Source organism: Athene cunicularia (genome assembly GCF_003259725.1).
Source record: "Athene cunicularia isolate RWA chromosome 3 unlocalized genomic scaffold, athCun1 chr3_part1, whole genome shotgun sequence".
Classification (NCBI taxonomy): Eukaryota; Metazoa; Chordata; class Aves; order Strigiformes; family Strigidae; genus Athene; species Athene cunicularia.
Genome location: NW_020799097.1, coordinates 92,222,950 through 92,236,485, shown reverse-complemented (window position 1 = coordinate 92,236,485; position 13,536 = coordinate 92,222,950). Strand labels below are relative to the sequence as shown.

Here is a 13,536-nt window from a genome sequence, read left to right as displayed (position 1 = left end):
TCAGTAACCTCACAGAAAAGACTGCTTCATGAAATCTGAGGTGCAAATACTGATTTGTCTGTATTCAAGTTTCCTTGAAGCATTCACTTATGTCTTTCGCATTAGGATACATAGTTTGAAATAACTGCCTGGGATTCACATACGGATCTCAGAACTTCCTCTTAATTATTAGCATTTTTATTACAAAATGATAGTCTGTTCCAGAACCACATCTTTTGCAGATTTAATACAATAGGCCAACAGGAATATTTCTTCAAATTACTGAATTCTGTGAGAGAATGACTATCACTTTAGCCAAAAAGACTTTTCTTAATTTTCAGATGTAATCATTGTTCACTAAATAGCACAGCTGGCAATATTTCTGGCTTTTATTTAAGTCAACAAAGCCAAAGATGTTTTGCAATTCCTCTGTAACATGCTCTGTAATATTTATGGTGCTTCTTAGTAAAATATATTTTCTGCTAGAGAAGATCATAATCTTCACTTGTGTCAGTCTCTCACTTTATACTTGTAAAGGACACAGTTTACCTAAGTGTCAAGATACCTACAAAATTGTCAACTGCTTAGATTATCTTCTATCTTTTGGATTTTGTTTCTTTCTACAGCTTTAATAAAAATTCTATACCACCATCATGGGAGGCTATTTTCCTACAATTTGGAGACCTGCTTTCTCTGTTTTGCTGACCTTCAAGCCACCACATTAAAATATTCAGGAAAGGCCCAGTGTTTGGCTTTGGAATGAGATTCAATTCATGTACTTTAGCAGAAGAAAAGATCCAGAGTTGATAATTTCCTGAGACTAGCTGAATAATGAGTTCTAGAGACTTTTCATGTCAATTAGCAATGCTTATTTCACTGAGACATCCCCTGATAATATGGCTGATGATAAGCCATGAAAGCTCTCCTGGAAAAGAAAGAGGAAGAGAGATTTATTTTTCAAATAAATTCTTTCTTCAGCTGCCCGATGATATCTGGTAACATGGCATTCATTTTTCACCAAGAACTGCCCATCCAAGGAGGAAAATAGAACAACTGAATAACTGCAGAAGATACCTAAGAGTCCAGGACAACTTGGCTAGGCATCTGCCTACTTCCCAATATTACTTAATATCACATGAATAATTATAGAAAATATATTGTTACTTTGGTGTCATTTTATACAGCAGAAGAATTTCTCAGTGTCATTTGACAAATCAGAAGAATTTCTTACTATTAACTCAACTGGGGTAAAGCTATGCAGAAAACCACAATTGTATATTCTAGACAGAAACTGCTAAAAGTACTCCTGTATCTTATTAAAGATTCTCATCAGTTAAAAGGGGTGATGGATTTCTGCTTCAGGTGATGAAGTTATATTTTCCTCTGGCAAAACAAGAATTTGTGAGCTGACAAGCCAAGAAATATGGTTCCTTGTCTAATGCTTACTAAAGTAGACAGTTTATTTTTAAAGCATTTCCAAGCACGCCCTGACTCACAACAGTGGTAAATTGGTAGCTGAATACCATTCTTGAAGGATAAAACCATTACAACAAACTGGAAAGCAAAACAGAAAGTGAATTTGATCTTGGTTTGTATCCATTTTATTCATTAAAGGCAGGTAATGATCTTCAAATCTAAGTTCACTACTTTGACATTAGAACCCTGCAAGATTCATCTGAACACTGTAAAATTCAAATGTTTTTATATGGACCTCCATATAAGCAATCCCGATCACATTTTTCAGCAGAGACAAAAATTCACAAAGTACAGAGAAGGCAGATCTGGCCAGTTGGGACACAGAAATACATTATGTTCTCTAAAAGTCAGTGTTAGCTGGTTGGCAAAAGTCAGAGAAAGCTCCAAATAAAAGTGATAAAATACTGTAGCACCTCTTGCACTTTTTGTGGAGCTGTTCTCACATCTTAGAAGATAACTTTATTCAGCTCCATCAAAGCAGAGAAGCAAAGGAGCAAGTTGTCACCTAATTTATAAAAACAAAGGTACAAATATAATACAAAAATATACTATTATTAGACCAATTGATGGAGAGAAGCAGAACTATTATCCTGAACCCAGGATAGAGCACAGACTGGGTAGGTGGTGAAGGTAAAACTGAGATGGGAAACTGCGTCTAACTTTACTGGACCACAGCAGGGATAAGGACAGAGGCAGCTCCCACAGAACTATTGATAGAAACCATGCAGCCAAAAAAGTCATACTTTGAAATGGTATAAAACTTCAAAAAGATGAACTTAGCTCTACATATAACACAATTTTTTAAACTTACCTCTAATAAGTGCATGGAACTCTCTGTTTTCCACATGTCCTCTCTCAAGATCAATTTTTAATGTCAGGAGGAGGGTGAAGAGGAATTTGTGGTTTTCATGCAAGCCTCTAACAGAATATGAGTGAACTTCAAAGGTAAGATACTCAATAATATTTGAGATTCTTTTCTGAGGTAAAGGAGACTTTTCAGATCTGAATCATTAAAACAAAGCACAAAGAAAGCATGTTAATAACAGGAAATACATTGGAAAGACATCTGAATCGTAGAAAAACATGTGTCTTCCTACTTGGCCATGGAGTGATCAAATAACTTCAAGAACTGAGCCAGTGAAGTTTGATACATATTATTGACCATGCTCATTTCTGTAATAAGAAAATAAAGAATGCTTCCACGTGTAGCAGCAGGTCGATATTCCTCCTGAGCAGTGTTAATCTTCACTTCAGTTTCTGCTGCCACAGACAACTTTTTAGCTACTTCAGCAGCTGTTTGCTTAGTTGTTTGCAGAACACCAATCAAGGATTCATCATCTACTAGTGAACCTACAAAGTCAAATATTGGATGCTTAGGACATTTTTATAACATTTTTTTTCACTTAATATATATAAAAATTAAAAGGCCAAATTACAGGAATTATTTATAACAAATGGAAATGATTTATTGAACTGCAGAAAGCTTTTAAAATGGGAATCAAACAGAGTAGGTAATACTAAAATTCTTTTTGTGTTCAACATGCTAAACAAATGCATTCAATCTATGTCAATATGAATGTATCTATACCAACAACTTTGCAGCATGTACTGGAGAAGTCAGCTTTCTTATGCACACAAGATACATATTCATATACAGTATTTAAATTATTTTAAAATCCGTTGATTGGTACACTCAGAAAGACTTAGGGTCTCAAAAGCAATGGTCACACAACAGTATTCATTGCATCTCAAGTACTTACTGATCGATTTGCTGGAAATTCCCACCTTTTTCCACCAAAGAGATAGTAATTGATCATGTGCAGGCTCCTAATCTACTGCAAAAGTCTTTCAAGACCATTTAAGATAGCTCATTTTACTTTGCATTTTCAATGGGTTAAGAATTTGCCCATGATCAGATACTTTATCTCATTTGAGGTGCAGAAAGCTCTCAAGAAATTGGATGTTTCACAAATCTTGTTTAGGTGTTAAAAACACAGTGTCTAGGATTGTATATACCAGCATGCTATAGTATCAAATCCCTCATACTCTGGTAAATCATCATACTGAGATTTCTACAATTGAATGTTCTCTTATTGTATCTTGAGTTAATAAATCAATTTCTGTATGGAAAGGTTCTAATGTGAATCAAGTTAATCTGCCTAATCTGCTTAATCCTTTGATACAGAACCTCTGGTTGCACTTAGTTTGTACAGAAGACTGTCTTCCAGTTCTTTCATCTTCCTCTTGTTAAAAGTTACATCTTCAATGAGTTTAATTCGTTCTGCCTCTAGTTCCTATTATTAAAAAAAAAGAAAATGGCATAACACTTTCTGGACTGTAATATGAGTCATACTTAAAATCCAGTTGCTGATTTTTCAAGTTCATGAAATGTGATTGAAGATATAGGTGAAGAGTCAGATCTGGTCATGAAATATGCATTTTACTTTGTCAGGTATCTAAAATGTGGGTTTATAACAATCTTTTTTTTAAAAAAAAAACCTCACTGTATTTCAATATCTTGTGAAATATCAGTGCCAAATGCTGTGCTTAACTGTTTGTGTAATACTGACAGTCATACGTAGAAGATCCTCTAGGTGTATTTTTGTTATTTCAAAATTTCTATACTGAATTTGAATAAAATCTTAGAAAATGGCTGATTTTTTTTTCTATTTGAACATTTCTTTTTCCCTACATACTAAAAACAGTTAAATTAAAAACAAATTAAGCATAACTATGGTTTGTCTGTACTGTTAAGTTACCTGTTTTTCAGTAAGAATTACTCTTCTCAGTAACTGATTCTCAAGTCCTTTCACTGTAACAGTAAAATCAATAATTGATGTTTTTGCATTAATTTCAGGTGTGAAAGCAGGATTGGGTAGCTTTGTAGTGATGTACAGTCTAAATGAACTCATAACATCTACTTCCTTATCACCAACTTTCACCTGTGGAGTAAATTAGAAATTAAGCATAGAAAAATGAGCTGTATTCACCTCAATAATATTGACCAAGAAAAAAAAAAAAATATCACTTGAAATGCCAAAGAGAGGAAGTTTATTTTGCAATTCAAATTTGTCATTAAAATAACAGTCAACAACCAAAGGTAGCAGTTAGGGCACACTATAGAAACAGCATTCTCCCCAGGTAAATATAGAGATTACTTCCACTGTGGGTTCTAATTGGTGACTTCAGAACCATTTGGTTTAGGGTTTGTGCTCTAATCACACCTCAAATTAAGTTGGTAGAAACAACTGACCTTTGAAGAAATAATTGCTTGTGTTCAGGGAAAAATAAATTATCTGATCCAAGAATGGAACATAAACTACTGAAAATTGATTCTATATTTATTAAGACTAAGCAGATCTTAAATGATCTTTCTAAAGGAACTATGAATTTATTCAGAGTTTTCCACATAAATTTTTACAGAAGATATTTCAAATCAACAGTCTAACTTGAAAGCTGCATGTGCACAAGGAAATCTGATCCCTGTGTATGACCCTCCAAGGCCACTTCAAATACCTGGTTTAAGAATGAGTAGGACCAAACCACTCCCTTAAGCGTATTGTTCGCTCTGACATTCAAAGTAAAACTACTCCACAAAAATAGCAACCATTTTATTTTCATTATCATCAACAATTTGGTCTACCACCTCTCTCATATCCCAGCCAGTTAATTAAGATTATTTGAGAAAATATACATGGAAATATACAGCAAGTGCAGTAATTTTATTTCAGGATGTTTGAAGGGAGATTGTTTTTTAAATTTAGGAGTAATTTTTTATCTAATAAAGATCAGATAGACTCATGATTTTTCAGGGTTGGGAAGATACTTAATATTATTTATAAAACTTCCTGCTTTTGTCTTGTTCCATCAGAAACCAGCTCTATTCCAGATTAAAGATTCTGCAGTTCCTACAATCAGTGCTCCACACTAGGAATAGAGTGCTTTTTTCGATTCCATCAATTCTGTTAAAGGGTATAAAATGAAATTTTTTGAAAATCAATACAAAGTATTGTAAGCATTCAATAGGATAAACACAACTAGTTCCGGTTTGGAATCTTAAGTGGTACCTTCAGCAATAAAACTCAAATTTTAGACTCATGAAATTACTACTCAGATGAGGCTTTGTCTCTTATATTTTATTAGTTCAGTTTGATTCTTGACGCTACCCTACCAAATACAGTTTACCTGATTCAGCAGAAGTTTAGAATAGAAGGGCAAAACACCATTCATCACAAAGCTAACTACTTATTCCTGGTCTTTTGTTTGATTACTAACCTTAAAAGAAGTTCCAGATTTCATGAAATTCTTTTCTAGTATATTATCAAGTACTGGATCCAACTCTTCACCTATATCTTCAATCATGAGTGATCGTCCCAGTGAAAGACTATCTTCTAGGTGTGTGCGGAAATACTTGTCATTCAAAGTTGTTACCTGAACAAGTAAATTATAAATTGATATAAGGACAAAAACATTTATCCAAAGTCTTACATGAAAACCACAGATCTCATTGGTTTTGTTAGTTGCATTATAAAGAAAGTAATAAACATTGACTATGTAGCAATTTATGCAGAAATACTTCTTGTGTATACAATGAAAAGTACCATTAAAAGATGAAATAAAAGATTGGCTGAAATGGAACCTGCAAAACTTCATTATGAGAGTAATAATGTACCAAATAAAACTGGTGCAGCTCATTGGGAATTGAAGATGTTACATATATTTTTTGAAATCAGAGACACCTAACTTTTAATTTTCTATTCTGTCTTGACTAGTTTCTCAAAATTTAGCTTTGAAGTATTGAGAAACTCTTACTGGAAACCTGAATTCTGTCTAACAAATGAATTGCTGTTACAATACTATGAACTCAGATCTTTGAAATATCATTAAATGGGATTAATAATGTATGAAATTGCTACAAAACAAGAATAAATAAATAAATCAGTAATTTTATACTGCTTCCTAGGTTTTGGCCTTCAGAAAGTTCTCATGTTTTTTTCAAGATTTTCTCTGCAGGTATGAAATAGGGCCATTCTACTGGAATGTCCTGATGGACAAGGCCAACAGCATTCTGGGCTGCATTAGGAAAAACATTACTAGCAGGTTGAGGAAGGCCATCATTCCCCTCTGCTCAGTACTGTAGATACATATCTGGAGTCCTCTGTCTCCAGCAATATAAGAGAGACACTGAAGTGAGTTCATCAAAGGACCACTAAGACTATTAAGGGATTGGAGCACTTGACATATGAGGAAAACAGAGAGCTGGGATTACTTAGTTTAATGAAGGCTCACAAGGGTATTTACCTATGTATATAAACACCTGGTGGGTGAAAATTAAGAACATGGAGACAGACTTATCTTAGTAGCACACAGTAACAGGACAAGATGCAATAGGCACAAATTGAAATATAGGTAATTCCATTTAAACATAGGAAAAACACCCCAAATTTTTTGTGAGGGTGGTTGAACACTAAAACAGGTTGCCCTGAGAGGTGGTGAAGTCTCCATCCTTGGAGGTATTCAAAACCCAGTGGGATGCAGTCCTGGGCAATCTGCTTTAGTAGATCCTGCTCTAAGCCGGGAGGCTGGACTAGATTCCTGTATAGGGAACATACGAACCAATTTTGATCACAAGGCTACCTCCTTCTCTTTCACACTTCTTGCTAGATTTCATACCACTATTTACTTAATATATAATCTTTTCCAAGTCCTTGAATGGGATTTACTGCTCTTGTCAAGTTCCCTGCTGATGCGTCTACATCATTGTCAGTCTCCATACAAGTTAGTTATGTCAGATATGTGTATGAGAGTTTCACTTGACTCAAATGTGGACACACCCCAAAGCAAGAATGTTTGAAGGAATATAATATAGCACACAATTCCTTTGAAACACTGTTCACCTGTAATTCATTATTCTGTTCTTTCATTTTAATCCATGATTTTCCTTGAGTTTGTGGATCTACCAAAAGTGGATATCTAGTTGCCTTAGTGACAATGATACCATTCTGAATTGAAAGATCATCTCCAGGCAGACCTTGAAGATTCCACTCACTAATCTGAAAATACAAAAAAAAAAAAAAAAAAGTTTGGAATAAAAAAACACTGAAATTATCCTTCACTTACGGTTGTTCTAAGAAATAATGGGGACATCAAGCCAAAACAGATGCATGTCTAAAAAATGGTTAATGCAGATGGAAAAATATTTCCAGTATCCTATTTTTATGGATGCTTTTATCTATATAGAATGATTAAAAAATATATTTTGAAAGTGTAAGAAAGTCAAAAGGCATCTTAACAGCCAAATTAACCATTGGGATCAATTAAGAGAAAACAGGTTAAGAGAGCTTTTGGGGCTTAATATTTACCAAAGTAAACTTGAAGATTCTGGCATTGTCCTCTCTTTGGTTTCTCATACATTCACCCTGAATGAAAAGACTTTATGCATTCTTTTTTAAATGTTCACTTTGTTAGAAAATTTTTTTTTAAATCAGACCCAGAAAGTATTGACAGAACCAAAAGCTAAGAACCAAACCCACTGTTTTAACAGATATGGGATCTATAGCCGTGGTGATGGGTTCTCAAAATAAGATACTTGAAAGTGCACTATCTTACTGGCAGTTGTCTAATTGTACAATATGTAATTTTTTTATAATACATAATTTATTTACCTATCTAAACATTGGTCAGTACTCAGATGCTTAGTGGAAATTGCCAAGAACATTTGGAAATCACAGAACTACACTGCACAGCAATATTGGCAGTTATAGTTCTGTTCTAAGCAAGTATAATGCTGGCTAACTCACAGAATATGTTAATTGAAATTACAGTGAAACCCACCAAACCCCAAGAACTTACTGTTGGCGGATCTACCAACATAGAAATCAGGTTCAAATTTTCAGAAAAGGGAATTTTATGGGCTCTCATTTCTGCTTCCCATAAATCTTTAAGCAGAAGCTTCCTGAAGTTTTGATTAAAAGGTCCACAGTATGAAAGAAAACCTGTGCAGAGCAGTACATCTCCCACAAGCCTAGAAATAGGACAAAATCATAATTTAAAGGTGATGTACAATTTCAATTTCTGTTGATTTAGACAACAAGCTGTTCTGAGGACAATGTAAAGAGACAACTGTTGCTCTCTGAGAGCAACAAATAGCTTCTTGTGCTTCTAAAATATTTTTGTGGCAAAACTTATGAGCAGTATTGTAAGAAAACACTATCTTTACCCCTACAAAGTAATAAAGTCCTGATGACAACTATTCCTTCTTTTATAATTGAAGCAAGAAAATGCTTTATTTCTTTAAAATATATCTGCAATACAACATTTATCAAAAGACACAAACTTAATTCTCTGGGAATGAGCAGGCCTCACAAGAAATGCCCAATTTCCCCACAGGAAGTTTATGGAAATAAACATTCCACAGAAGCTGAACCTAAACTTTCAAGCTCTTTACCTTTAGTAACCATTTTGACAGGTTTCCTCTTTCTGGCTCCTAGGCTGCTCAATGTTTTGTCATTTGGAAGGCTACACAATGGGGACTCTCAAGTTTCCATGTTTCTCAGAATAAGGCCTCCTGTCCCATGTGTTTCAACACACAGATTATAAGACAAGGGTTACTGTCTGGTCTCTAGGACTTCAATTCAGATATTCCATAACTAAAATCAAAAGGGATGCTTCTTTTACTCAGTATTAGGCTAGGAACCCTTCCTTTTTCCTTCTCAGTCAGCCTTTGATCTGATGGTTTCACTTCCCCAGTAACATTGGAATGAGGTGCGGTGTTAGGGTGGCAGAAAGGCAGCTGTAATACAGGCACATAACTACACTAGAAATAATCCCTTTGGAAATAAATTCCAAAACTGGGGGTATTGTTCTGGACTGAAATACAAGCACTCACACTAAAATATTCACTTATGTGAGGAAAATTCATATTTCAACATAGTTCACTTAATTGTGCAACTATATTAAGATTTCCAGGAGGAAAATGAAGTACACCTATTAAAGCTAATAAATTTATTACTAGTTGTTCAGATTTTACATATACTCTTTTTTTTTTTTTTTTTCCCCTCTGGTAAATTTGATACCTGTTAATCTGAGACTTAAATTCTTTACTTTGCTGAGTCCACCTAACTTTCTCTCCACTCAGTCCATCTATAAGCACAGAGGCTGCTTGCATCTTTCTTCTGCATGTTTCTGCATCATTAAGTAAATCCTAAAATTAAAAAAAAATGTCCTACAAAATTTAATAATAGAATGCAAAAATCCAGAGTTATTTTATATATTTTTTCATCCTCTTACATTTATTATTACTATTTTACTTATTTAAAACTCATTCTTGAGAACATTAAGTGCATCTATTGTCTAACATGTTCCTTTTCACAGAAAGAAGGAAATATGAGAGAGCATAAGATTAAAATCTGTTATTTTTATACCTGAACCTCATCTATGTCATTCAGTGTCGCAGGCCCTATATGCGTATTTGCATCAATACCTAATTAGATAACAGTATTTTATGCAAGCATTTTTCATAATACATAAAATACTTTTATCTCACCATTTTCTCCTTCACTGCTGCATCAAACTTTGCCTGCACTTTATCCAGTTCAGCTTGCTTTTCATCCAATGCCTCCTGAGCCTTTGCTAATTCTGCATTAGCTATTTTTAAGCGGCCTTCCTGTTTTGCCAAGTTAGCCTGTAAAGAGAAGAAACATTAAAACTATAATCACACAAGATTTCAATATACTTTGATGAATTATTTTAAGCCTGCCTAGCTGGTAATCATAAGACAATAATACAAAAAAAAACCCCTTTTATATTAATATTTATATAAATATTTAAAATATTTAACCTGAAAACTATGTCATATATGCAGACATGATTTTTTTGTTAAATAACATTGTAGTACTCAAGGTTCCTACTATATGTTGTCAACTTTATTTTTTTTTTTTTTTAAATCCATTTAAAGAAGCTGGTTAAGGAAGTAAGGTTTCTGATCTGTACATATTAATTAGTCTAGAGGAGCAATCACTCAGTCTTCTTGCTTAATTATATGCTTCATTATTTTTTTCTTATTTGTACATACTGTAGCAATCAACAATAACAACAACAGGAGACTGGTCCTGTATCACCTAACAATATAGCTTTTACCCACTTCAAAACCATGGTCCTAAAAAAGTTAATCTTCCCGTTGCTCCTAAACTGATATTTATGTTGAACACAGGAAATTCATTAAATAATTTTTTTAATCATCCACCTGCATTACTGTTGTTTTTGTAAATAACACTTCTACCAGTGACAAAAATTGTGGAAAAGATTTGGAATCACTATATATCACTGTATATTTGGAATATACAGATGTGTTCCCCTTCCTCTTTTTTTTTTTTTTTTTTTTAGGTTGTGCTACATGTAGGGATTAAATGCTTGTTTTAGAATCCAAAAAGCAACAATCACTGCTATATGGTCTTTACGTCTGATAAAATTTTTTATTCAGATGTTCACAAATATCAAGAAGAGCACTCACACTAAAGTAAAAATTACTCTTGAAAACGTTTTACTCAGTCTGGTTTCCACTACTGCAACATAACTCCTTTATTGATGTGAACTTTGAATCTCTTAAGAAGGCCAATATTTGGGCAAGATATCAGTCCTCCACTCTCTCTAAGTTATCATATGAAAGCAAAGAAGGTAAAATAGCTATGAACCTCAGTTTGCAGGAGTTTTTAGAGAAAGAATGGAGATCCTGGTACAACTTTTTGAAAACAATTATGAAGTAATTATAACAAAATCAATGACTGAAAACACCTTCCACAGTAAATCAGAGCACATAAATTTAATCTAGGCTTTTTTTTTTTTTTTTTTTTTTTTTTTTTTATGGGGGTTTTCTGCTCTTATCCTTAGTCACTGAAGTCTACAGGCAATTATGTCTGAATAAATTTATCTAAATATATTGTTTTTAATTCTACTACTATTAAAGTAAATGAAATCAAGCTACATCGAAAGCAAACACAAAGTAAGAGATGATGTATTACCTTAAGAGGTAAGACTTCTCTGTTAACACCATAAAATATTGCCATGGCTTGTGTCCAAGACAGGAGCCCTGCCACATTACCACACACCTTTTTACCATGATTCATTGTATAGTCTTCCATGTTAAAGTAAGGCTGGAGTAATTCTACTGTCTCTTCATTGATTGAATCCTTAGGAAACTGCTGTAGACTCTGCAAGAATGGGCCACTCATAAGCTGAAAAAAACCCATACAGGATATTTATAAGCTATTTACACATTTTACACTCAAAAGCTTCTTCATAATATGCTAAAAAAATGTTCCTAAAATTCTGTAAAAAGCGGTAATTCATATAGTTAGTAAGTGTGCTATTCAATTGTAACTCCTCTCACATGTCTTCAATTATTTTAAAGTTTTAAGCAGTTACACTCCAGTAACTAGGCTTGAAAGTTGTTGATGTACTTTTCATTTCCATATTCCTGTGTTGCCATTTAAGAAGCAGCATTTAAAAAACAAACAAACAAACAAACAAACAAACCCAAAATAAAGCCTCAGAGATACATTTGTAACTTAACTAAAGAATGCAAAAAACCTTGTTATGTGTTTGTGAAATCTGATCTAAATTCTTCTGGAAAAGGAAGTAACTGGATTTATCTTTTTTCTAACAAATTTTTAACATATTAAAGACAACTCATGGAACAACTGCTTATCCCATTCCATTATGTCAGTGGAAAAGAAAAGGTTTTAATGATTTCTTAATTCCTGGAAAAGTTCTATAAAAGCAAGAGCTCTATCCATATCCAAAATATGTATTTTTTCTTCATTTGCATGACAAAAAAAGAAAACCCAAGGCAATAATAATGGCAAATTAAAACACTAATAGAAGAAGAACAGAATTTAAAGAATGGCAGGAGAAGGCATGGAAATAAGATAGTATACTGAGAGAAGATCAAAGTCCAGAAGGAAGAAATGGCTGTCTGACCAAGCAATATGGGCCAGGAATACTGAAATGCAGAATGGGAAAAGCTACTATCTCTTAGCAAATCAAATAATCTTTCAAATAATCAAGAAGCCTGGAAGGATCAGAAAAGACTGTTTAAATGTGAACCTACAAGTTCCCAAAGAGAAAGAGGGGCTTTCCAGAATTCCCTTATCTCATGTATAGTTAACATGATTGGTATGATTTATTTATTTGCCATCAAGTCATATGCTGGGAACAGGACAATGAAGATCTAAAGCTCCTAGTCCAAAAGTAAGCAATTCACCTACTACTTGCTACCAAATAAACAATTTATATACTATACTTATCTTAAAACCATACGTTTGTCTTTTACAAAATTCTGTCCTGGTTTGAGTAAACAGCATCATAATGCTCTGATATGCAAGCTGCCATTTCTGTTGTTGAAGAAACACTGAAAACTCTACTTACTTTTAGTGATTCTCCCCATGATGGCTTGCAGCAAGGCTTTTCTGGATCCATAGTAACTGGATCTACTTGCTTTTGGAATAGTAGCAGACAACAGTCCATAATCCTCATAACTAGGTGAGGAGGTTTTGCAAGTTTTCTGACAGTAGCAATATCCACTGGTTTGATGGTCTATTTGAAGAAAAATGTAACAGAATCCTGCATCAATACTATTATTCTATTTTCCCATTCAATATATTGATTTTAATGTTTGCTTGTCCTACATTTCTCTGAGACAAGTTTGTACAAGTACATACAAAAAAGTGTGTAACTGGGCTTACTTTAATATATTTCATAGTTTCATGAAACAAATAATTTTAATGAATATATATTAGCCAAGAATATTTTCCCAATGCTAAAGACATCACTTAAAAATAAAATTTAAATACATGGACCAGCAGCATTAACAACTTAGTCTGACTGAAGGAAGCAAAGTATATTGTAAAATTGCATAGGACTTAAAAGCAGTTTCCCTGGTAAAGTAGTATTTTTGATTGCAAACTTCAAAACTAACATATTGATTTGCATAATTAATACATGCATGCCACTACCTGTCTAGTAAGAACAAACAATACTCCTTTTCTGTCTTTTTCCACTCATTATTTTTTGTCACATAAACTC

General features: G+C 33.6%; 1 protein-coding gene across 1 annotated transcript in view; it reads right to left on the bottom strand.

Moving 5' to 3' along the window:
• DNAH8 (dynein axonemal heavy chain 8) overlaps positions 1–13,536 on the bottom strand; it is a 145,977-nt gene that overhangs the window by 27,819 nt on the left and 104,622 nt on the right. The window contains exons 68-78 of the mRNA XM_026845011.1: positions 12,880–13,047; positions 11,475–11,687; positions 10,001–10,138; positions 9,531–9,658; positions 8,308–8,479; positions 7,353–7,508; positions 5,731–5,886; positions 4,215–4,397; positions 3,644–3,749; positions 2,553–2,805; positions 2,267–2,457 (exon numbers count right to left, since the gene is read on the bottom strand). Of these exons, the coding sequence (XP_026700812.1) occupies positions 2,267–2,457; positions 2,553–2,805; positions 3,644–3,749; positions 4,215–4,397; positions 5,731–5,886; positions 7,353–7,508; positions 8,308–8,479; positions 9,531–9,658; positions 10,001–10,138; positions 11,475–11,687; positions 12,880–13,047 (1,864 nt within the window). The remainder of the gene's footprint in view (positions 1–2,266; positions 2,458–2,552; positions 2,806–3,643; positions 3,750–4,214; positions 4,398–5,730; positions 5,887–7,352; positions 7,509–8,307; positions 8,480–9,530; positions 9,659–10,000; positions 10,139–11,474; positions 11,688–12,879; positions 13,048–13,536) is intronic.